This window comes from Salvelinus sp. IW2-2015, unplaced genomic scaffold, assembly GCF_002910315.2.
Source record: "Salvelinus sp. IW2-2015 unplaced genomic scaffold, ASM291031v2 Un_scaffold4583, whole genome shotgun sequence".
In the NCBI taxonomy this organism is placed as follows: Eukaryota; Metazoa; Chordata; class Actinopteri; order Salmoniformes; family Salmonidae; genus Salvelinus; species Salvelinus sp. IW2-2015.
In genome coordinates, this window is record NW_019945853.1 from 22,060 (window position 1) to 45,718 (window position 23,659).

General features: G+C 45.3%; 1 protein-coding gene across 1 annotated transcript in view; it reads left to right on the top strand.

Moving 5' to 3' along the window:
- The first annotated feature begins 1,194 nt into the window (after positions 1–1,194).
- LOC112077456 (uncharacterized) overlaps positions 1,195–23,659 on the top strand; it is a 24,957-nt gene continuing 2,492 nt past the window's right edge. Inside the window, exons 1-7 of the mRNA XM_070441701.1 lie at positions 1,195–1,431; positions 9,654–9,757; positions 14,396–14,468; positions 17,690–17,840; positions 17,992–18,156; positions 22,897–23,134; positions 23,281–23,394. Coding sequence (XP_070297802.1) covers positions 1,353–1,431; positions 9,654–9,757; positions 14,396–14,468; positions 17,690–17,840; positions 17,992–18,156; positions 22,897–23,134; positions 23,281–23,394 — 924 coding nt within the window. The 5' untranslated portion in view covers positions 1,195–1,352. The remainder of the gene's footprint in view (positions 1,432–9,653; positions 9,758–14,395; positions 14,469–17,689; positions 17,841–17,991; positions 18,157–22,896; positions 23,135–23,280; positions 23,395–23,659) is intronic.

The window sequence follows — 23,659 nt, forward strand, 5'->3', positions numbered from 1 at the left end:
ACGTCTAAATTCACTCTGGAGTGCCAGCGTGCGCTCTGGACGTTCGTTAAATTCAGAGCGTTGTCAGATTGTTGTTTGTAAATTCAGAGTGTTTGGCTCTCCAAAAGGGCACCCTATTCCCTATTGGCCCTGGTCAAAGTAGTGGCACTCTATAGGGAATAACCAAAATGCCACCGCTATTCCTTATGGGCTGGTCAAAAGTAGTGCACTAAATAGGGAAAAAGTTACCATTTGGGACACAGCCTAGTCTCTGATGTATACTGAACAAAATGTTAAACGCAACATGGAACAATTTTCAAATATTTTACTGAGTTACGTTCATGTTAGTGAATCAGTCAATTGAAAATAAGGCCCAAATGTAATGGGTTTCACATGACTAGACAGGGGCGCAGCCTGGTGGTTCTTGGAGGGCATAGGCCCACCCACTGTGGCCAGCCAGGCCCACGCACCCTTGAGCAGCCAACCCACTTGGCGCCAGGCCTCTGGGGACACCAGGCCCACCCTCCTGGCTGCATACCAATCAGAATGAGTTTTTTTCCCAAAAAGGGCTTTACTACAGACAGAAGCACTCAGGGATGTTGTATTTCAGTTCATGAAACATGGGACCAACACTTTACATGCTGCATTAATATTTGTGATCCGTGTACATGTCCTTCCACGCTGCAGGAGAGAGGCCCGCCTAATCCATTTATACATAGTAGTAGAGGGTCCATGAGATGCTCTGGGAATCTGATAGGCACTTTGACAGTGACAATGTCCATTTGACTGCGCATTGGTTAATATGGGCACTTTGTTTTTGTTTGGATTTAATATTTTTCAGATGTAGCCTGTTATCGAATAGGGCTATGCTAATATGGTTATATTATGGTAGTTAGACTTATGCAGAAGTTATTATATGAAATAATACCAAACTGTGCATACTGTACTTTGATAAAGATCCGCCTGTATTTCTGGCATCTCCACGGTACTATACCACTTCAACAGGCGATAATTTATGCCTGAACGAGATCTGGTCTGCCATTCTCATTGACGCATAACAAAATCCACCACAAACTCTCCCAAATATTTCAGTGWAATCCATATAGAACCCCTGGAACATGTTGTTCRAAGTCTTTTATTTTGTTTATTCCCCAAAAAYCACGTGTCATGTCAAGTCAACCTTTGACCTGTCGGGGATGACGTTTATAAAGAGGCGGGGRGAGGGGGGTGTTCTCTCTTTGGTGAATTCTCTGCCTCCACTCTAACGAGCGCAGTCTGTAGTTGCGTGATCACAGCTGGTCTCTCCTCAGTCATCCAGCAAGCCTCCTGTACCACCACACGCACTGTACACTAGATCCTGGATTTGATCAGAAATGTTTTTCTGTAGATCGGCTTGGCAGAGACTGGGGCTCCTGRCACGAATGACAGTCGCCCTACCCTTATCCAGAAATGGTGAGTGGATTAGAAGAGGTCCARTTTGATGGAGTATATTGTATTTGTTTGGGGCATTTTTATATTAAGCGTTTGTTGCATCCTAGCTGACGCGTCCCGCGTGCGTAATGTGGGGATTGACGCGAAGGTCAATGCAATTACAGTTGGTTTTAATGACCGTCTGTGTAAACAGTTGAGCTTGATTTTATACATTTGGATTTTTTGTCCAACGTTGGCTGAATTTTGTATACACAATTTCAGGATTTTTCAATCAATGCAGTTTCCTTCAAATTGCGCGACATTTATGTACTTTATTCATTCCAGGATGATCCACTGCGTCATTCTTTACTAGTTTATTGAAAAAACATTGCAAGAAAAGTTACATGTAATCATTTAATTCTTACATTATTGCTGAGCGCTTGTTGAGGCAGTACGCCCCCTTTTCCGTTGGGGAGGTGTGTCCATGTCCACACAGATTAGAACATGCAGTTCTGCACAATTTAGTTACGAAACAGCGCATCCCCGTCCAAAAACCTACATAATCGGTGTTATGTAACGTCCAAGCATCAGGTGCATGTATTTATCTGATATATCCCTTAAATCGTTGTTTATTTGAAGGCGAAGTGGAGATGTTGTAGCCTATATGATGTCCTATGGATATTCTTCACGTGTGATGGTAGCGCGTGTATAGGATAGGGGTTGTGTGTGTATATAGATCATTGGATTAGCCTATAGCAGCCCTACTTGAATTTGACCTGTTGAGTTCTGCAGAGGCGTCAAACTCTATAATCCAAATTGATTGCTATGTTGAATTCATTCTCCCCCAGACTCATCAAAGCGTTTTGTCAGGGAGAGAGAGAACATGATATTGTTTGGTTAATAGCTTTGTGTGGGTTTGAGTGAAAGCAAGGGGAAGAGAGGATTTGGGTTGTATTTTTAGTCTAGYTACTTTCCCATGCACGAGCTTCATCGATAGACTAGTTCTAGTCTGGCTTCATTCCGGATCTAGAATCCCTGTGTGCTTTGTTGCGTAAGGAATTTGCCCTGAGGGAGATATGAACCGTGCTGGTTTAATTTCCTGTTTTATAAATGTTAGACTCATCCTCTCCATGTTTTGACACTAGGATGTATATTTCCCCTGATCTACAGCTAGAAGCATAGACATGCATTGTAACAGTAGCTTTATCCTCTGTGTGTTTCTGCACACCCTGCTCTGTGTGTTTCTGAACACCCCGCTCTGTGTGTTTCTGCACACCCTGCTCTGTGTGTTTCTGCACACCCTGCTCTGTGTGTTTCTGCACACCCTGCTCTGTGTGTTTCTGCACACCAGTTCCCACCCGCTCCCCCCAACCGCTGCTCTGCTTTGGGTTGGGGGGGTCCCGCACCACCCCTGCTCATGATCCTGTGTAATTTCTGGCACATCCCCATCGCGGACCCGCCACACCAGCCACCCGCTCTGTAGTGTTTCTGCACACCCGCCTCTGGATTATATTCAGCTGACTAATGACGTATTGATCACTAGTCATACACTATGTCTAGGGCAGATGGGCCTTCATGGTTAGGCTTTGGGCCTACGTAGGGGCGGGGCACTTCTTCATGCATGTATAGTCCTGTTGTTGTGCCAACTGGTGTGAATGGTCTCTATTCAGTTGGAAGGAATCGGCGGTGGTGGGGGGGGGGTCAAATGCACTGGCTGTGATTGGCGTGTCAAGGGAGGAAAACATGGGAATCTCGTGTGTCCTGTGAATTCTGGACTCTGAGAAATAGCTATACTATAGGACCCCGTCGACCATATATGACTATTAATACTAAGGACCGCCAAATACTCTGCTAGCTCTGATTAGTACTTCACCTTATAAATACTTCACAAGAGGAATCAGAAGGAAAGGCCAACTTGCTGTGTCATGGGATTAGAGAAGAGCAGCAGAGTAAGACTCATGGTCAAACCAGGATCAAGTGTCCTGGTAATCAACTGATTGGTCTGGTGTGTTTTTTGAGGAACGTTTTACTGGCAATGACTGTTGTGATGTGTCTTGTCCTTCCTTAGTTGAATGTATTGCAGGAGTGTGTTCTCTGGACAGAGTCTGCTAAATGGCCTCCTATGTAAAGGTGGGGTGTTTTAAAATAAAAAAAGTATTTAACTAGGCAACGTCAGTTCTCAGAACAAAATTCTTATTTTCAAAGACAGCCTGGAACAGTGGTTAACTGCCTTGTTCAGTGGGGGCAGTAACATCAAGATTTTTACTCAGCTAGTCTCTCTTGTGTACTCGGGGAATTCGATCTACGGCAACCTTTTGGGTTACTCCTGCCCAACACTCTTTACCATTAGAGCATACACCGCGTAGGCTACTGATGCTACAGATGTCGGGCATGTAGATGTAGTATGGTAGGTACATGTTTCTCTAACAGAGCTGCAGGATGAAATGTGATACTCTACATGGAAGGAACAGGTGAGAGGGGTGGTGGGGCTGAGAGCTCCCTTCTGTACATTGTTCCTTTACTGCAGCCTGGGCTGCTCTACAATCACACAACTCAACCAGAGACAGGTAAACACACACATCTCTCACCCAGAGACAGGTGCACCACACACTCACCCAGAGACAGGTGCCACACACACACTCTCACCTCTCCACCTAGAGACAGGTAAACCAACACATCTCCTCACCCAGAGACAGGTAACACACACACACCTCTCACCCAGAGACAGGTAAACACACAACACTCTCTCACCCAGAGACAGGTAAACACACACACCTCACTCTCACCCCAGAGACAGGTGCACACACACACTCTCACCCCAGAGACAGGCAGGTGCACACACACACTCTCACCCCAGAGACAGGTAAACACACACTCTCTCACCCAGAGACAGGTAAACACACACTCTCTCACCCAGAGACAGGTAAAACACACACACTCTCAACCCAGAGGTAAACACACACACACTCTCTCACCCAGAGACAGGTAACACACACACCCTCCTCACCCAGAGACAGGTAAACACACCACTCTCTCACCCAGAGACAGGTAAACACACACACTCTCTCACCCAGAGACAGGTAAACACAACCACACAACTCTCTCACCCAGAGACAGGTAAACACACACACATCTCTCTCACCAGAGACAGGTAAACACACACCACTCTTCACCCAGAGACAGGTAAACACACTACACACACTCTCTCACCAGAGACAGGTAAACACACACAACTCTCACCCGAGACATAACACACACCTCTACAGAGTGAACACACACCACAGAGGCACCACTTACAGAAAGTGTCTCTCTTGTTTTTTCCTGTAGGCGCCCCTCTCCCAGACCTTTGCATTCTGGGACACATGTTGAACTTTGAACCTAGTCCCCTGTACACCACCCGGTACGTTATATGCCGTGTTTTCTACTCAGGGCTGAATGTATACATCGTCTATAGCAGTACTTTACTCGTCTCTAATGGACTAACAGCAGAACTAGACAGCAGAACACGGCCACGTTTTCCTGTGTAGTTGACTGGGTTTTATGTCGTGTGGCTGTGTCGTTTCTATGGTGTGGTGTATGTGATTGACTGGTTGTGTGTTGTGTGATTGACGGTTGTGTGTGTGTGTGTGTGATTGCTGGTTGTGTGTGTGTGTGTGGTATTGGGTGTTTGTATGTGATGACTGGTTGTGTGTGTGGTGTGATTGACTGGTTGTGTGTGTGTGTGTGATTGAACTGGTTGTGTCTGTTTGTGATGATGGTTGTGTGTGTGTGATTGCTGGTGTGTGTGTGGCTGTGTGTGTGTGTTTGTGTGTGTGTGATTGACTGGTTGTGTGTGTGTGTGATGACTGGGTGTGTGTGTGTGTGTGTGATTGACTGGTTGTGTGTGTGTGTGTGTGGTGATTGACTGGTGTGTGTGTGTGTGATTGACTGTTGTGTGGTGATTGACTGGTTGTGGTGTGTGTGTGTGTTGATTGATGGTTGTGTGTGTGTGTGATTGACTGGTTGTGTGTGTGTGTGATTGACTGGTTGTGTGTGTGTGTGTGATTGCTGTTTGTGTGTGTGTGATTGCTGGTTGTGTGTGTGATTGGGAGTGTTTGGGTGACGGTGCAGAGAGAGGATCTTTGGTCCAGGAAGGACGAGGGTTTATTTATGTCTGTGTTCTAAATGCTCACCATTGCCAGTGTTGATAATCAGGCTATTTAGCCTGAGGAGAGCCAATCCTGTCAACCCTGGCAGTCTGTTTACTGAAGACTAGGCTACTGCTATCCACCCAGCCCTACTGGCCATGTGGACCATGCCACCCACACACAACAACCCTGGCAGTCTGTTTACTGAAGACTAGGCTACTGCTGTCACCCAGCCCTACTGGCCATGTGGACCATGCCACCCACACACAAACAACCCTGGCGTCTTTTTACTGAAGACTAGGCTACTGCTGTCCACCCAGCCCTACTGGCCATGTGGACCAGCACCACACACACACAACACCCTGGCGTCTGTTTACTGAAGACTAGGCTACTGCTTCCACCAGCCCTACTGGCCATGTGGACCATGCCACCACACACAACAACCCTGGCAGTCTGTTTACTGAAGACTAGGCTACTGCTTCCACCAGCCCTACTGGCCATGTGGACCATGCCACCCACACACACAACAACCCTGGCAGTCTGTTTACTGAAGACTAGGCTACTGCTCCACCAGCCCACTGGCCATGTGCCATGCCACCCACACACACACAACACCTGGCGTCTGTTTACTGAAGACTAGGCTACTGCTATCCACCCAGCCCTACTGGCCATGTGGACCATGCCACCCACACAACAACCCTGGCAGTCTGTTTACTGAAGACTAGGCTACTGCTTCCACCAGCCTACTGCCATGTGGACCATGCCACCCACACAACAACAACAATAACAACCCATTATGGAGATTTATGATCTTATCTCAAATCTCTATTGCTGCATTTGGGTCTTTCTTTAGTGTCGTTAATATGATGTTCTGTAGATGATTCGGTGTCCTACAGTCGAGAGGGATTTTACATCAGCACTATGCTATTGGCAAAGAGTCAAGTGGCGTTAACCCAAATGAAATGTGTTTAGATGGGGAGGGGTTTAGAAAGCAGGAAATGTTATCTTGGGGGTTGTCCAATCAAACACAGTATCAGACATAAAACAAGGACTAGGAACGATCTGCGTTCAAACACTGTTTGAAATCTTTCAAATACCTGTTGAGCTTTTGCTCCAGGCTTTTAGGAGCACCGGTGGGTGGGGGTTGGTCCGTCTGTTGGTCCATTAAGCCAGGCAAGATCAATCAACAACAGAAACTACTAGAAATTAATTCAAATATTATTTGAACCAGGTCTGGACTAGGATGGACTGGGATTGGTTGGCTAGTTGTCCTTTTAGCTTGGTAGGATGGACTGGGATTGGTTGGCTAGTCGCGTTTAGCTTGGTAGGATGGACTGGGATAGGTTGGCTAGTCGTGTTTAGCTTGGTAGGCTGGACTGGGATTGGTTGGCTAGTCGTGTTTAGCTTGGTAGGCTGGACTGGGATTGGTTGGCTAGTCGCGATTAGCTTGGTAGGACGGACTGGGATTGGTTGGCTAGTTGCGTTTAGCTTGGTAGTGTCATGACGTTGGCCCGGGGGTAGGTTTATGACAGTCATAAATACCTCTTTCCCCCCTTTTCCCTCTCCCTACTATAACTGATGTGACATAAGAAAACCCCTTGGTTAACATAGAGATTCTGGGAAYATCAGAAGTGGAGGGAAATGAACTATATTCTGGTAATCCGACCAACTGAACATATGCGGTGGTACTTAAGGTATATTATGTCAGTTCGGTTGCCCTCTGACACATTCTCATCAATGATAGAATGACATAAACTCCACTGTGGAAAGTCTAAACRTCAGAGGTATCGGATTCACACGGAATTGTTGTTTAATTCAAATGTTTGAATATGAAATTATTTGTGAAGAGATTAAATGTAATTTTAGCTTCCAAATGCGAGATTTGGATTTTCATAAATTTGGGCTTCTGCTCAACTAGGGGCCCGCCCCTGTGAAGAGACATGGGTTATAAACTTTTCAGACACACCCCTCTCCCTCCACTATAAAAGCCATTGACAAAAATATAACTTCCTGTTCCGGGTACATTTAGGATGACGATCCGATGTCAGAATGGTTCAGATAATAACTACAGAACTAAGCCAACATCAGCATGGACTTTGGTTGCAAATGGTATGAACTTTGAACTCGTATTCACTACYGAAGTGATACCTCCTAGCCGTTGAGTTGGCAACAGCTGCTACAAACGCAGGTTAGGAAGGACAGTCAGAGTATCCCGTCTACTACACACGACGTTACTCCAACGTATCCAGTGACCACCAGAGACATTCTTCAAAGGACAGAGGACTCGGTTTGGCAAGACGGCCTTCCATCTACCACCAACCTACTGAAGCGCAGCTCAGAGTAAATATTTATTGCATTTTCCTTTTCAAATGGGCGGTAATTTAGAATGCATAAGATACTGTATTTACGATAGCACAGCTTCGGCCCTGTTCCAGTCTCCCGCTCTTTCACTAAAACTCAGCCCCTTCCCTTTGTGTAACAAGCTGTCATATCTATTCCGCCCGCTAGGGACGTTTTCCGTTATGACGAGTTTGTAATCAAGTTATGATTTAATTGTGTATGTGTGTTTCTGTGTGATTAGTTAGGTATTTAGTAAATAAATAATTAAACCCAATTTTGTATTGCTGATTCAACTTGTTAGCCAGGATTCTTGCAGATAACCAAGGATTTACCACTTTCAGATGAGACTGAATAAACTGACGATTAATGTGACTGCTATGGATGTAAAATATTACTAAATCTTTAAGAGTTTATTCGAAAGATAAACAGCTCTATAAATATTATTTCGTGGTGTCCCTCTCTAGTTAATTAATATTTACATGATTAGTTCAATCAGGTAATATTAATTACGGAGAAATTAYTTTATAGAATAGCATGTCATAGCAATTAATCTGGCATAGTCAAAGACACGACAGTAGGATGGACTGGGATTGGTTGGCTAGTTGCGTTTAGCTTAGCTTATGCTAACACTTTCCGCTGCCTCTGCTCTGCTGTGTCAAATGAATGGTGCTACTGTATCTTTCTTGTTTAACGCTATTAAGAGGGATAGAGGCTTGTTGCCATGGTACCAGAACACAACTGATGCCCTGAGTGGAAAGATGGCTGGACAGGACCGGATGAACCCAGGCCCTGTATTAGAGCAAGGTTGATCATGACGGAGGATAACATTAGATATGCATAGATTGACAATGCAATAAATGGATCATTAGGGCCCATAGAGAAATCATAGTGGGTCCATTGACACGGTCACCTGTCCAATGCAAAACTAACATCATCCTTACTCTCTGAGTAGATGAACCAAAAGTGTACAACTTGCTTTCTGTTCATATATTTACATGCTTTATAGTTTGTATATATGTGTATCTCCCTCTGTATCTACAGTACCAGTCAAAGGTTTGGACACCTACTCATTCAAGGGTTTTCCTTTATTTCTACTGTTTTCTACATTGTAGAATAATAGTGACGACATCAAAACTATGAAATAACACATATGGAATCATGTAGTAACCAAAAAAGTGTTAAAAGAATCTGAATATATATTTTAGATTCCTCAAAGTAGCCACCCTTTGCCTTGATCATAGCTTTGCACACTCTTGGCATTCTCTCAACCAGCTTCACCTGGAATACTTTTCCAACAGTCTTGAAGGAGTTCTCATATATACTGAGCACTTGTTGGCTGCTTTTCCTTCACTCTGCGGTCCAACTCATCCCAAACCATCTCAATTGGGTCGAGGTCGGGTGATTGTGGAGGTCAGGTCATCTGATGCAGCACTCCATCACTCTCCTTCTTGGTCAAACAGCCCTTATGCAGCCTGGAGGTGTGTTGGGTCTTTGTCCTGTTGAAAAACAAATGATAGTCCCATTTAAGCGCCAACCAGATGRGATGGAGTATCGCTGGTTAAGTGTGCCTTGAAATCTAAATAAATCGGTGTCACCAGCAAATCACCATCACACCYCCTCCATGCTTTACGGTGGTGGCTGCTACTTTGAAGAATCTTTCACAGACAGGAACCGTGACCATTTTTGGTAAACTGGTAAATCGCCTTTATGAGATCTTCATTATCCACAGTCTTTGGTAGCTCTCTCTTCTGGTCCGTCCCCTAACCATGTCCCCCTCTCCACTGTGTCTCCTTACAGTGGTTCCAGTGCGGCAGATGTCCGTCGGGATCCCCGGTGGCTCTGCCACCAACGTGGCGTACGCCGTTCTGTGTGGAGGAGGCCTAACTGCCGCTGTAGTCTACGTAAGTACTGATTAAAAGGTCGGTAGTGTGTGTGTACCTAATGTTAAAGGATAAGGCCTGGGCAGTACATGCTGATCCTAGATCAGATTTGTTCCTGAAGGGCACCATCTACCCAGTATTCTACTATTTGAGTATCACCCTAGACACTGGTCTTAGGTCAGTTTTTGTTTCCTCCCATAATTGTTAAGGTGATCTGGAGAGCAAACCCTGATCTGAAGTCTGTGCCTGACGGTTAACTTGAACTAAGCATGTTATATAGTTTACTTTCAAGCATTTTGACATTAATTATTGATTGATTTTTCCTGGCTCTTCCCAGGTCAGTTTTCCACACTTTAATCCAATACATAAACATTAGGACACATGACCCCAGATCAGTGGTTTGGTTAGGGAACAATGACCCCAGGCCAGTGGTTTGGTTAGGGAACAATGACCCCAGGCCAGTGGTTTGGTTAGGGCAACAATTTTATTTATTTTTTTATTTACCGTTATTTTACCAGGTAAGTTGACTGAGAACACGTTCTCATTTGCAGCAACGACCTGGGGAATAGTTACAGGGGAGAGGAGGGGGATGAATGAGCCAATTGTAAACTGGGGATTATTAGGTGACCGTGATGGTTGGGGCCAGATTGGGAATTTAGCCAGGACACCGGGGTTAACACCCCTACTCTTACGATAAGTGCCATGGGATCTTTAATGACCTCAGAGAGTCAGGACACCCGTTTACGTCCCACCGAAAGACGGCACCCTACACAGAGCAGTGTCCCCAACACTGCCCTGGGGCATTGGGATCTTTGTTTAGACCAGAGGAAAGAGTGCCTCCTACTGGCCCTCCAACACCACTTCCAGCAGCACCTGGTCTCCCATCCAGGGACTGACCAGGACCAACCCTGCTTAGCTTCAGAAGCAAGCCAGCAGTGGTATGCAGGGTGGTATGCTGCACAAATATCATACCACCCCCAAAAGCTAACCTCCCTGTAATGTAATGATGAGAGTTAGCATGTCTTGGGGTATGATATAAAATGCTAACCTCCCCCTGTAATGTAATGATGAGAGGTTAGCATGTCTTGGGGGTATGTATAAATGCTAACCTCCCCCTGTAATGTAATGATGAGAGGTTAGCATGTCTTGGGGTATGATATAAAATGCTAACCTCCCTGTAATGTAATGATGAGAGGTTAGCATGTCGGGGGTATGATATAAAATGCTAACCTCCCCTGTAATTGTAATGATGAGAGGTTAGCATGTCTTGGGGTATGATATAAAATGCTACCTCCCCCTGTAATGTAATGATGAGAGTTAGCATGTCTTGGGGGTATGATTAAAATGCTAACTCCCCTGTAATTGTAATGATGAGAGGTTAGCATGTCTTGGGGTATGATATAAAATGCTAACTCCCCCCTGTAATTGTAATGATGAGAGGTTAGCATGTCTTGGGGATTGATATAAAATGCTAACCTCCCCCTGTAATGTAATGATGAGAGGTTAGCATTTCTTGGGATTATGATAATGCTAACCTCCCCCTGTAATTGTATGATGAGAGGTTAGCATGTCTTGGGGGTATGATATTAAAATGCTAACCTCCCCTGTAATGTAATGATGAGAGGTTAGCATGTCTTGGGGGTATGATATAAAATGCTAACCTCCCCCTGTAATGTAATGATCAGAGATTAGCATGTCTTTGGGGTATGATATAAAATGCTAACCTCCCCCTGTAATTGTAATGATGAGAGGTTAGCTGTCTTGGGGTATGATATAAAATGCTAACCTCCCCCTGTAATTGTAATGATGAGGAGGTTAGCATGTCTTGGGGTATGATATAAAATGCTAACCTCCCCCTGTAATGTAATGATGTGAGGTTAGCATGTCTTGGGGTATGATATAAAATGCTAACCTCCCCCTGTAATGTAATGAGTGTGAGGTTAGCATGTCTTGGGTATGATATAAAATGCTAACCTCTCCCCTGTAATTGTAATTATGAGAGGTTAGCATGTCTTGGGGGTATGATATAAAATGCTAACCTCCCCCTGTAATGTAATGATGTGGTTAGCATGTCTTGGGGGTATGTATTGGTGTGTTACTTTCACACTCATCCTTATTCACATTTATTCAGGATTGTCCGTAATCATGGGTAGCATCCACCTAGACTATATAATATTTTATTCTTATTTATAAGTGACTCTAAAATGACACACATTATTTACCATTTTATTTTCTATTGGGCACAAAAAATAATCTGGAACGCAACCAAAACAAAGTAGCATAGTCACAAGTTTGATGTTGACTACTTTTAACACTCATACAAGTGAAATTCTCCCAAACTTTTGGTCCCCTAAAATGGGGAGGAGGACTATGTACAAAAAGTGTTGTAATTTCTAAACGGTTCACAGGTATGAATGAAACTACCCTCCAATTGAAAGCTGACAGTCTGCATTTGAACCTCTAGTCATTGCATTACAGAGTGCAGGAGTAGAGAGCAAAACAACAACAAATGTGTCGCTGTCGTCCGAAGTTGAGCTCACTGACCTGTCCCAATACGTTGAGCTCACTGTCCTTCCAATACGTTGAGCTCACTCCCTGTCCCAAGACTTGAGCTCACTGTCACTGTCCAATACGTTGAGCTCACGTCCCTGTCCCAATACTGAGCTCACTGTCCCTGTCCAATACGTTGAGCTCACTGGCCCTGTCCCAATACGTTGAGCCTCACTGCCCTGTCCCGATACGTTGAGCTCACTGCCCTGTCCAATACGTTGAGCTCACTGTCCCGTTCCCAATACTTGAGCTCACTTCCCTGTCCCAATACGTTGAGCTCACTGTCCCTGTCCCAATACGTTGAGCTCCATTCCTGTCCCAATACGTTGAGCTCACTGTCACTGTCCCAATACGTTGAGCTCACTTCCCTGTTCCCAATACGTTGAGCTCACTGTCACTGTCCACATACGTTGAGCTCACTGCCCTGTTCCAATACGTGTTGACTCCACTGTCCCTGTCCCAATACGTTGAGCTCACTGTCCCTGTCCCAGTACGTTGAGCTCACTGTCACTGTTCCATACGTTGAGCTCACTGTCACTGTTCAGTACGTTGAGCTCACTGTCACTGTTCCAGTACGTTGAGCTCACTGTCAGTCCCAGTACGTTGAGCTCACTGTCACTGTCCCAATACGTTGAGCTCACTGCACTGTCCAATACGTTGAGCTCACTGGTCACTGTCCCAATACGTTGAGCTCACTGGCACTGTCCCAATACGTTGAGCTCACTGTCACTGTCTCCATATGTTGAGCTCACTGTCCCCTTGTCCCAATACGTTGGCTCACGTGTCCCTGTCCCAATACGTTGAGCTCACTGACCACCTGTCCCAATACGTTGAGCTCACTGTCCTGTCAACGTAGCTCACTGTCCCTGTCCCATACGTTGAGCTCACTATCACTTCTTCCAGTACGTTGAGCTCACTGTCACTGTCCCAATACGTTGAGCTCACTGTCACTGTCCCAATACGTTGAGCTCACTGTCACTGTCCCAATACGTTGAGCTCACTGGCACTGTCCCAATACGTTGAGCTCACTTGGCACTGTCCAATACGTTGAGCCTCACTGTCACTGTCCCAGTTACGTTGAGCTCACTGTCCTGTCCCAATACGTGAGCCACTGGCACCTGTCCCAATACGTTGAGCTCACTGGCACTGTCCCAATACGTTGAGCTCACTGGCCACTGTCCCCAGTATCGTTGAGCTCACTGTACCAGCCTTGTCCCAATACGTTGAGCTCACTGTACAGCCTTGTCCCAATACGTTGAGCTCACTGTACAGCCTTGTCCCAATACGTTGAGCTCACTGTACAGCCTTGTCCCAATACGTTGAGCTCACTGTCAGCCTGTCCAATACGTTGAGCTCACTGTACAGCCTTGTCCAATACGGTGAGCTCACTGGCACTGTCCCAGTACGTTGAGCTCACTGTCCCTGTCCCAATACGTTTGAGCTCACTGGCACTGTCCCAATACGTTGAGCTCACTGGCACTGTCCCATACGTTGAGCTCACTGTCCCTGTCCCTACGTTGAGCTCACTGGCACTGTCCCAATACGTTGAGCTCACTGGCACTGTTCCCAATACATTGAGCTTCACTGACACTTGTCCCAGTACGTTGAGCTCACTGTCCTGCTCCAGTACGTTTGAGCTCACTGGCCTACTGTTCCCAATACGTTTAGCTCACTTGGCACTGTCCCAGTTGCGTTAGAGCTCAGTCCTGGCACTGTCCAGCTACGTTGAGCTCACTGTACAGCCATGTCCCAATACGTTGAGCTCACTGTACAGCCTTGTCCCAATACGTTGAGCTCACTGTACAGCCTTGTCCCAATACGTTGAGCTCACTGTACAGGCTTGTGGTAAATGTTGTCATGGAGAACCCTTACCGTGGTGCTTTTTAAAGACCGTTATACCAGTTCTACAGACAACTGTTGGCAAGGARGTTAGCTTAGTCCACTSCTTTATTTAACACTACACTGTTACTCACTAGTGCTGAGGGAAGAGAGGATTCAGCTTCTCAACTTAGAGTTTAAGGCAGCCATTTTGAAATGCAGCTAGATTCCCTTTCTSTGTTCTTTTAATTTGGCGTGTCRCTCCAACCTCCGTCTGTCTGTTCCATTCAGGCTTACAAGACAGTGAATGGTGACAGTGAGCGGTACAATGACAGACTCGCCGAGATGAACTRGAGGCCCAAGGGTGAGTACTAAGTAGCCTACTGTCTACACTGCCACACGCTCCARTGATCCACACTCTTGACATTCTACCAATAGACATGAACCATAGAATTTAGAACCATAGAATGTAGAATCCTAGGGGAGTTCTAGAATTTGTACTCTCAGTATTCCAGAATTCCTCATCATAATGGACAAAGTTCTAGTGTCAGTTGGAGAAGGAATGTCTCATCAGAACGTTGAAACCATGACAGTAATGTTTTTGTCCACACTAAGCCTAGCCAAATGTTTTCATTTGGCACGGACCCTGTTTTGGCGCTGCCACTGACATGCRAGCATGGTGGAATGATCACTCTGAATGCTATTAATCTAGACTGTCAGGGCTGATTTCTGTCAGTGATTAATTGACCTGTCGGGGTTCCCGGGCCCTGTGCCCAGATCGCCTGATTGGTCTGTTGTTGGGCTAAGCTCCTTGGTTCACATGGTGTCGCTGGGAGCTCTGATTGGTTCATGTAGAGTCTAGTTTTCTGTTCCTACCTACATTCACCCATCCTTAGTACACTAGTGGCCATACAGTGTATAGACAAACCCTTAACCTATATATATAGACAACGCATGTCATTTTTTKTTTTTGTGTTACAGGCGAGGCAGAGGGGGAAATCTTTTAGCGTGCCTGTGYAAAATGTAGCTTGAATGCTTTAGCAGATCGTGTCTCTCCGGCACTGTGGTGATGGGAATAGAGTGGCGTTTGAYACACTGCTCTAGTCATACCTGGCATGAAACATCTTACAACTTCCTGTCAGAACAAAGCGTAACCAACTGCCATTTCATGCGTTTGTGGTGYTGGGAGCCGCCATTTTGTAGGCTTCGCTATTCGATCACATTAACTTTAAATGAAATTCTAKACCTCCCCRGATACACRTGGCACTGGTAGCCATTTTGTCATTGCTAGCCAACAAACTTGAAATAATAACTTGGATTTCTACACCTGGCCTACACGTWTTCAACKAACTCTACCCCTTTAAACGMTCTAAACTCTCCTTTACCTGTTTCTAAAATAGCTACATAATCTGGACACACTTTGCACACATCTCCACACAGTTCAGACTAAGCCATGGGAACTCATTCATTCCCTTCATATCTACCTGTTGCCCTTTTTTCTTTTCTACATTTGCACATCTTTTGGTGTATTCCAAAAAGCTTYTTATTTTTTCTGTCCTGGCTGCATGTTATGTTTGGATGTTTGCTCATTGCTTAGTCTGTCASAGCTATYTCGCCCAAAGTACCTGACCCCAAGCTCCTCGTCTTCTTAWTTATACAGTRTAAAACAAGTTGAGGCTACTGCTGTCATTCCTGGCTAATTAGRTGAGATCTTATCCTTGWTTGTGTACTTGGGTATATTTCTACAACAGAATGTGGCTGGACATTTAACTAGTCAGTGGCCAGTTTAAATACCAATACAGACCACTGGCTAATCAGTTGAGATTATCCTTGTTACCTATTATAATGGTTTGTTTATAAAAAACAGCTGATTTCAGTTAAGCCTAGTTAACCTTGACCTCTTAACCCTGCTCCAGCTGATCCTTCTGGCTTGGTCTGCGTCCCAAGAGGCACCCTATTCCCTATTTAGTGCACTACATTTGACCAGGGCCCATAGGGCTCTGAAAGTAGTGCACTATGTAGGGAAATGGGGTGCGTCTTGGGATTGTCGCTGTGTCCGATAAGGTTACTAGCCGTCAATCAAATCCTGGCTTCCTCCCTCTGTCCTTGTTCACTCCATTTCTTGCCTCCCCCTGTTAATCATTAACGCCCTTTGACCCGAGATCTGTATGTCATGTCTCCACCCGAACGATGGGAGTTGTTGTCKCAATGGCGCGAAGGCAGGCGACAAGCTTCGGTTCAAAACAAGCCATAGAAACTCATTGGACTTATTTTGGCGAGAGTGACTCTCTGACAATCCTTAAGTTGACACCTAATGAGCTGCAGCTCACCTCTGTGGCATTAACAAGCTGTCAAATCCCATCCTAGATTCCACTATTCCTCGCCGCTCTCTCAAAGCACATTGGTGGAAAGGATCCGAGGTCTTGGCCCTCTGACCTCCCTCCTCCAATGACCTTTGAGGGCATGTAATCAAGGAAATGAGGAATAGGGATTTGACGTTTTTTCAAAGCCACAGGGGTCCTTTACAGCTGAGCAGGCGTCACCAACCTGGTCGGAGCCCTAAACGACGAATGTGGTTTGAGTTGTCTTTGGTCGACTCTGAGTTCAACTCAGGATGACTGCTGACACGAATGTGGCTCACCTTTTTTAGCCAGCTACATTTCTATGCCAATGAATCCTTCAGAACTAACTTGCACCGGGCAGGCTAACTCTACTGATCCTGAATGAAGCGTTAAAGKCGTGAGTTGAGGACCAAGTAGATTTCCTCCCTCTGAATGGATCATTTCTTAATTCTCCATGTTTGAGGAAGACGACTGACTCAACATTTTATTAATCAACTGTTCTTGTGTTAAAAGTTGCAATCAAATACATATGACAAAAAAACATTTAGTGACTGAAACTTCACATGCGGTAAATCTTTCCTAATACAATGATTTTAGGACTGGGGGGGGGACTAAGAACACCGAAGAAACAATGTGTGTGAGACTGTACTTCTAATAGCCCATTCCACACCATAGTCTGCTGAAATTGCAGGGTGACTTTTTTTTGGTTTCAATTTGATTTAGTCAAAAATAAAAATGTGTCACTCTGGCACATGTATTGATGTTTCAGCATTGTCCATGACGATTTCGGTGTTGGACTAGCCATGTAGTTACAAGCCTGGCATGAGCAGGCTCGAGGAAGTGACGGGTGCACAGTCAATATCTACCTTCGCTAACTGAAGCTAGCTCATTTCAGAGAAGCCTGAGTACATCTAGCTCCTTCCACTAGTAATACGCCTCAGGGGTTTCCAGAGGGTTCAAAGGTCAAACTGCATCACACATTTAAAGGTCGTTAACTGCTTGCATAGGTCTAATAACTGAAAGCAGTTTAAACTTCATTTAGTGTTTTTCTCCATATTGGATCCACCTTTCTTTTGTTCCTGATCAGGAATTTTTCTACCCAGGACCAGACCCAATGGTACAATTTAGAATCTGTCTTTAGGGGATTGATGTTGGAATTGGACAAAACCCTGTAGGGAGGATGAGAACGTGTCCTCATCTTTCTCTCTATTCCACTTCTCTCTCTCGCTCCATTTCCTTCCAGAAGCAGCACCAGCAGCAGAGGAAGCAGCACCAGCAGCAGAGGAAGCAGCACCAGCAGCAGAGGAAGCAGCACCAGCAGCAGAGGAGACAGCACAGCAGCAGAGGAAGCAGCACCAGCAGCAGAGGAAGCAGCACCAAGCAGCAGACAGACAGTAGCGAGAAGTAGATCCCCAGAAGAACGGCACCGAGTAGAAGCAGAGGTGTTAGCCAAGGTGGTCGCTGAGACAGCCGCGTCGAGGAGGCGCCTGCAGCAGCAGAGGAAGTCGTAGCAAGAGTCGCCGCCGAATCGTTGCTGTCATAGAGGTTGCAGAGGTTGCTGCGGAACCAGAGGTCGTCGCAGTTGAGGAGGCCGCCGCAGTGGAAGTTGCGGAAGAAGCCTGCCGGAGGCTGTCGCAGAGGCTGTCATCGAGGCACTCTCGCAGGGCGGCTCCTGGCGTCGTGGAAGAGGTCGTTGCCGGGAGGCCGCGGGTGAGGAAGTAGTGGCCGAGACGGCTCCCACCGCCCCTGAGACTGAAGTGGCCCTGCCGCCGAGGTGGCAGCATAAGGGGTCAGAGGTGAAAGGTCAACCTAGAGGGGTGTGTTTAGCTGTGGTGTGTCCCTCTTACTACTACACCCCCAACCTTACACCTGACCCCCCCCCCCCCCCGCAGGCCCATCTACACCCTATTCCCTATGTAGTGCACTACTTTCCCTGGTTTAAAGAGCACCCTACGTATGGAATAGGGTTCCTTTTAGGATCCCAGCCCCTATCTGCTAGCACATGTTACAAATAAAGAAGGAGGTGGACTATGTTCTGTTAAAGACAACTTTAGTTAGGTATGACTGTCATGGTGACGGGACAGCTGTCTCTTCTCATTCTGACTCCTTTACACCACAGCTAAATACAGAGCCGTAGTTATTAAATAATACCGGTATTTGTCAAGCAATATGTATTTATCAATGGGGACAGGAGGTTATTTTTTTCTGGTCGGATCATGGTTGTTGGGGAAAACTCCTGGCTCTGTTTTTCTGAGGAGTTCCTAGGTGTTAAAGGGATGTAAAGGGAGATATTGGATTTATGATGGTACATGTTGTCCTGACCCACAAACCTATGTGGCCTCGAAATGGCCCCTATTCCTATATAGGGCCCATAGGCTCTGGTCAAAAGTAGTACATTGCCACTATATAGGGAATAGGTTGCCATTTTTGGACACCCTTGGGTAATGTAAAGTTTTCCCAAGTGGCCCTTAGAATTCAGGACAGAAAATGGCACCTTCTTTTTCCTTCACTTTTGTCTGAATGACTTTGTRCCTTAAGATTCCAGATGGATTGAGGAGTTCTACATCATGTCAGTCTGCTATCTTGGCTGTATTCAAGTTTGCACTCCATTTTGACGATGCGTTGAACGTGCTCCAAATTCAGATTGAAAGGAAGGTCATGTTATGAACCTCGAGACGATAAGCACTTCAAGCAGGTTAAATGGTTATTATGCAAGTAATAAATATACCAGTRAGAGAAGCATTTTGAACTGCATCTTATTGTGAAATGTGACCAAAAACCTGCTTCCTCCTTCCTGCTCTCTCTCCTCTAAGTGCTGCTCACACCTCTCCCTGGATAAGCTCTAGAAGGATTAGTCGGTGATGTCATAAAGCTCCGTGTTCCAGTGTCCAAATGGAACTCRCAGTGATTGGAACGTTGGGGAACAATTGGATCAGTTGGTTCTCTGTGTCCTCACTGATCTCTTTATGACATCGTCTCTGTCTGATCCTTCTTAGCACYTCCTAGACACTGTGCCAGGGAGAAGTCTGCCCCCACCAAGCACCGGTAAGGGATCAGTTTCCCCTTGCCCCCAATGCTGAGCAAATAGGGCTGCAACCAGTGGTTCAGGAAGTGGATTCTCAATCCTCAAAATCCTTAGTGGTATCAAATACTAGCAATATTACTGTGCAATGTAGACGTTCTATTTTCAACCAGGTTTGCAAAACAATGTCTTACGTTGATGTAGTGTCCTTCAGTTATGAATGTTTAAACCTCTGAGAAATCTCGTTTGTACTGTCAGTTTGTTTCAAAGAGCACCAAAGCCTAAACTAACCATGGAGCCTCGCGGTCTGTATCGTCCAATCAGAGATACAAGTCATGTGATCTGTTAGCGCCACGTGTGGCATTGAACAGATGACGTGACTTGGATCTGCTCTGTGATTGGAAGATACTACAGCTATCGCGTACCATCATGTGTTCGCTAACAAACCACATGACTTGTATTCTGCTCTGTGATTGGATGATACAGACCGCAATGCTGTAGGATATGAGTAGTTTGACCCCCCCTAACTCTGGTACACTTTTATAAAAACATTTTAAAGCCTTTCTAATCTTTTCGATTATTGGTTCATCCTGGAGATTTGTGTTGCTATTCATCATTTGAAACCACGATAAACAGCATGTATTTTAAACAAGTGTTTATACAAAGAATGTGTGGCCCTATCAGTTCCTGGAACCATAACCGTGGAAAGAGGGGCGTGGCCCATTGCAGCCCTAGGAATTGTGTAATTAAAAGCGGGTCTTGGATAAGTGCTTGGTGGGAAGTGACTTCCATTAAAATGCACCTTTTTTTAAGTACCTGTTGTTTACAGAACCTGAGCCTCTACCTTCAACTTCAAACCTCACGTAACAAACTGTAGTCGTGATTTTCTTCTTGACCTGCCTTACCTCCTAGTGGAGCACCTAGTGGAACGTTTTATCTAGAAGAGTCCACAACTAGTTTAATCAACCAACACTCAAGTTTGCCTTGTAACCACGGTGACTGACACACAAACCAGCCAGGACTTACATGAAGTAATGAAGCTGTCCAGGACGCTGCCCCCAGGCTGCATCCCAAATGATTCCCTGTATGTAACCTTTATTTAACCAGGCAAGTCAGTTAAGAACAAATTCTTATTTACAATGACGGCCTACACCAGCCAAACCCTCCCCTAACCCGGACGACACTGGGCTCTATATAGTGCGCTACGTTTCACCAGAGCCCTATGGTGTGGCCTATTGGCCCTGGTTAAAACTAGTGCGCTTTATAGGGAATAGGGTTCCATTTGTGATGCAGACATACATTCTACTACTAATAATGTCACACTAAGTGTTTTTTTTCTCCCTTCAGCCAACCAATCATTCACCACCATCTCTCAATAGAACTTCAAAAAGTCCAAGCCGTTTTGTTCATTTAGTTTATTTGCGTGCGCCGATGCTGTTACAAGTCTTTTTATTTCCTAACTGAAAGTTTAACATTAAGGGAACGTTTTATAATAGCATTCTCACTTCAACATTGCTGTTCTATTCCTCTCCGATCCGTCGACGTTGGAAATGTTGTACTGTCTGGAGGTGGTCGCCACGGGCCAACTAATAATGCACCATTGTTGACAACTTTAAGGAGATGTTTTATAAAGTATCAGTGAAGAAGTAATTCAGGAAGCTACAAGTCCTTCAATAAAGACGTTGTCAGTTACTTCTATGGTCCATTTCTTCTACTGCGTCCATTTCTTCTATTGCATTACCCTCACGTGTGTAATAAACACTATTGCTGCGTTTTGTCTAACGTTTTAATCCAAATAGAAATTACCATTTCAGATTTTACAGCTTTCTTTTTTTTACAATACATTTGCATATTAGGTCAGATTCTGAACAGAACAAATGATTAAACAATTTTCCAGGAATCTATTTTTATTTATAAAAAAACGATCTAAGCCTAACCTACACATTATGGAACGGCAGGTTTTGTTAAACATTTACCAGTTATGTAGAACCTATAGTTCCCACACCCACCCATCCATAACATAGAACTCCGCTAGTCTAGACATACCCATTGCCGTACATTGCTTTTAGTTTAGTCATGGGTTTAGGTAGCAGTTGGATATTCCTTTTATGATCATCTATATCAGGTGCCTCAATGCCATGTTCATGCTCCCGTGTGTATTGAAYGGTTTTGTATGTGTGATATTTTATCTCAGAATAGACACTATCTTGTACCATATTTCAGAYTTCTCTAGTCTCTGTGCCTGTCAGGCTTCCAACCCAGAACTGGTACAAACTGGTSTGTAGCCACAGCAGCAGATTGATTTGACAGGTCTGGCTCTACGGGTTTTACAACCATCAAAGCAAATATAAAAACACTAAACCATGATTAGTTATTAAATAACATTCACCTTCTGTATGCTTTGTCTTTATGATGCGTTTAGTATAATGGTACTTGGCATGAATTGCTTTCTAGTTTTTAATTTGTAGGCTCGTTAAAGTAGTGTACYAATACCAGGCTGTACTTAAAAAGCAGTCAGACWACCAGCAGTTGATCAACACTGTCCAATGGCCTMAGGCCCTGTGCACATCCAAACACGACCAGGAACTGGATTGAATGAACAGTTCAGAGAACTAAATGGATCCGTACACGCTTGGCTACTCCCGAAGTGGGGTGTTTATCAGTCAMAACATGCCAGCCTGTAGTAGGGTCTTTATCAACAAACCTCCAGGTTTTTATCCACACTACACAGACAAGGGGCATGACATGGCTGCTGGACTAGTCCCATGTGTTAGACTCCCCCCTGATGGTCACGTGCCCCCCCCCATGGCAGAATGATGTCAAGGTATGTCATCCTGAGCCCTGAGGTGAATGGAAGGTAAGTACAGTAGACGGTAAACAATGTTTTAATTACTTTAATAAAGATGGGATCTTACCAGAATGTTATTACTTCACACATGATTGATATCTGTAATTAAATGACCCCTATCAATATGTAGGCTGTTTGTAAGACCGTGGTACAGGCCTACATAGATACCATTACAGTACAATACCCTTTTCCTTACATAAAAAACAAACGTTTAGGTTAGTTGATGTCTATAGAGTTGATAATCTGCCAATATGAGATGCTCTGTGGAAGACGGAACTAGACTACTGTAATACAATAACATTATCGCCCACATCTGACATGGTTACTCTATGTGAAGGTTGTGACTGATTTAGTATGGTGTCTGTTGTAACACACCCACATCTAACATGGTTACTCTATGTAGGTTGTGACTGATTTAGTATGGTGTCAGCTCCTTCCTTTGTATATACAATATTTTTGTAAATACTTTTCTGAAAAGCTCACAAGTGTTTCTGCAGTATACAGGCAGCCTTTTTGTCTTTCTTGCATGACTGACATGACTGTTGCTTCTCTTTTTAAGAACGCCTCATATTCCCACCAGCGGCCAGAAAGCCTCAGGTACTTCCACACGGCAGAGAAGCCTCAGGATACTTCCACAGCGGCAGAAGCCTCAGGTACTTCCCCATAGGGCAAAGCCTCAGGTGTACAGCGGAGACCTCAGGTACTTCACTCGGCAGCCCATACTTCAGCAGACGCTCAGGTTCTTCCAGCAGGCGACTCAGGTACTTCCACAGCGTCAAAGCCTCAGTGAGTACTTCCACAGCGTGCAGAAGCCTCAGGTACTTCCACAGCGGCATGAAGCCTTCAGCCCTCATTACTTTCCCACAGCGGCAGAACCTCGAGCCTTCAGGTAACTTCCTACAGTGCGGGACTCTGGGCGCCTGCTAGGGATGATGCGAGCCGTTCTCCTTCCTCTCTGCAACAGTCACTGGAGCCTCCTCTCAACCCGACCGGAACTACTATCTTCTGGCTCAAGGGTCGCCTCAGCAAACCACCTTCCCTTCTGGACATCGAGGGGCAACAACAGCCTCCTCTTCTGGTTTGGGCTCTTCAGTTTCCACGACAGCTGCTTCTGCTTCTTCCAGCTGTGCCACTTCCCCTCCACAGATACTTCCTCCTCTACCTTAGCTTCAGGAACCTCCAGGGTTCTAGAATGTCCTCGGCGGCGAGGATTCATCAGTCCGGTCTTCTATGTGTTGGACGGCGGGCATGAGCCTCCTCTCCGCTAACCGAGGCAGCAGCGATCTCAGAAAGCTGGCCAGGAGCTTCATGGAGCAGACGGGAGTCAGCACAGGGCCAATCTA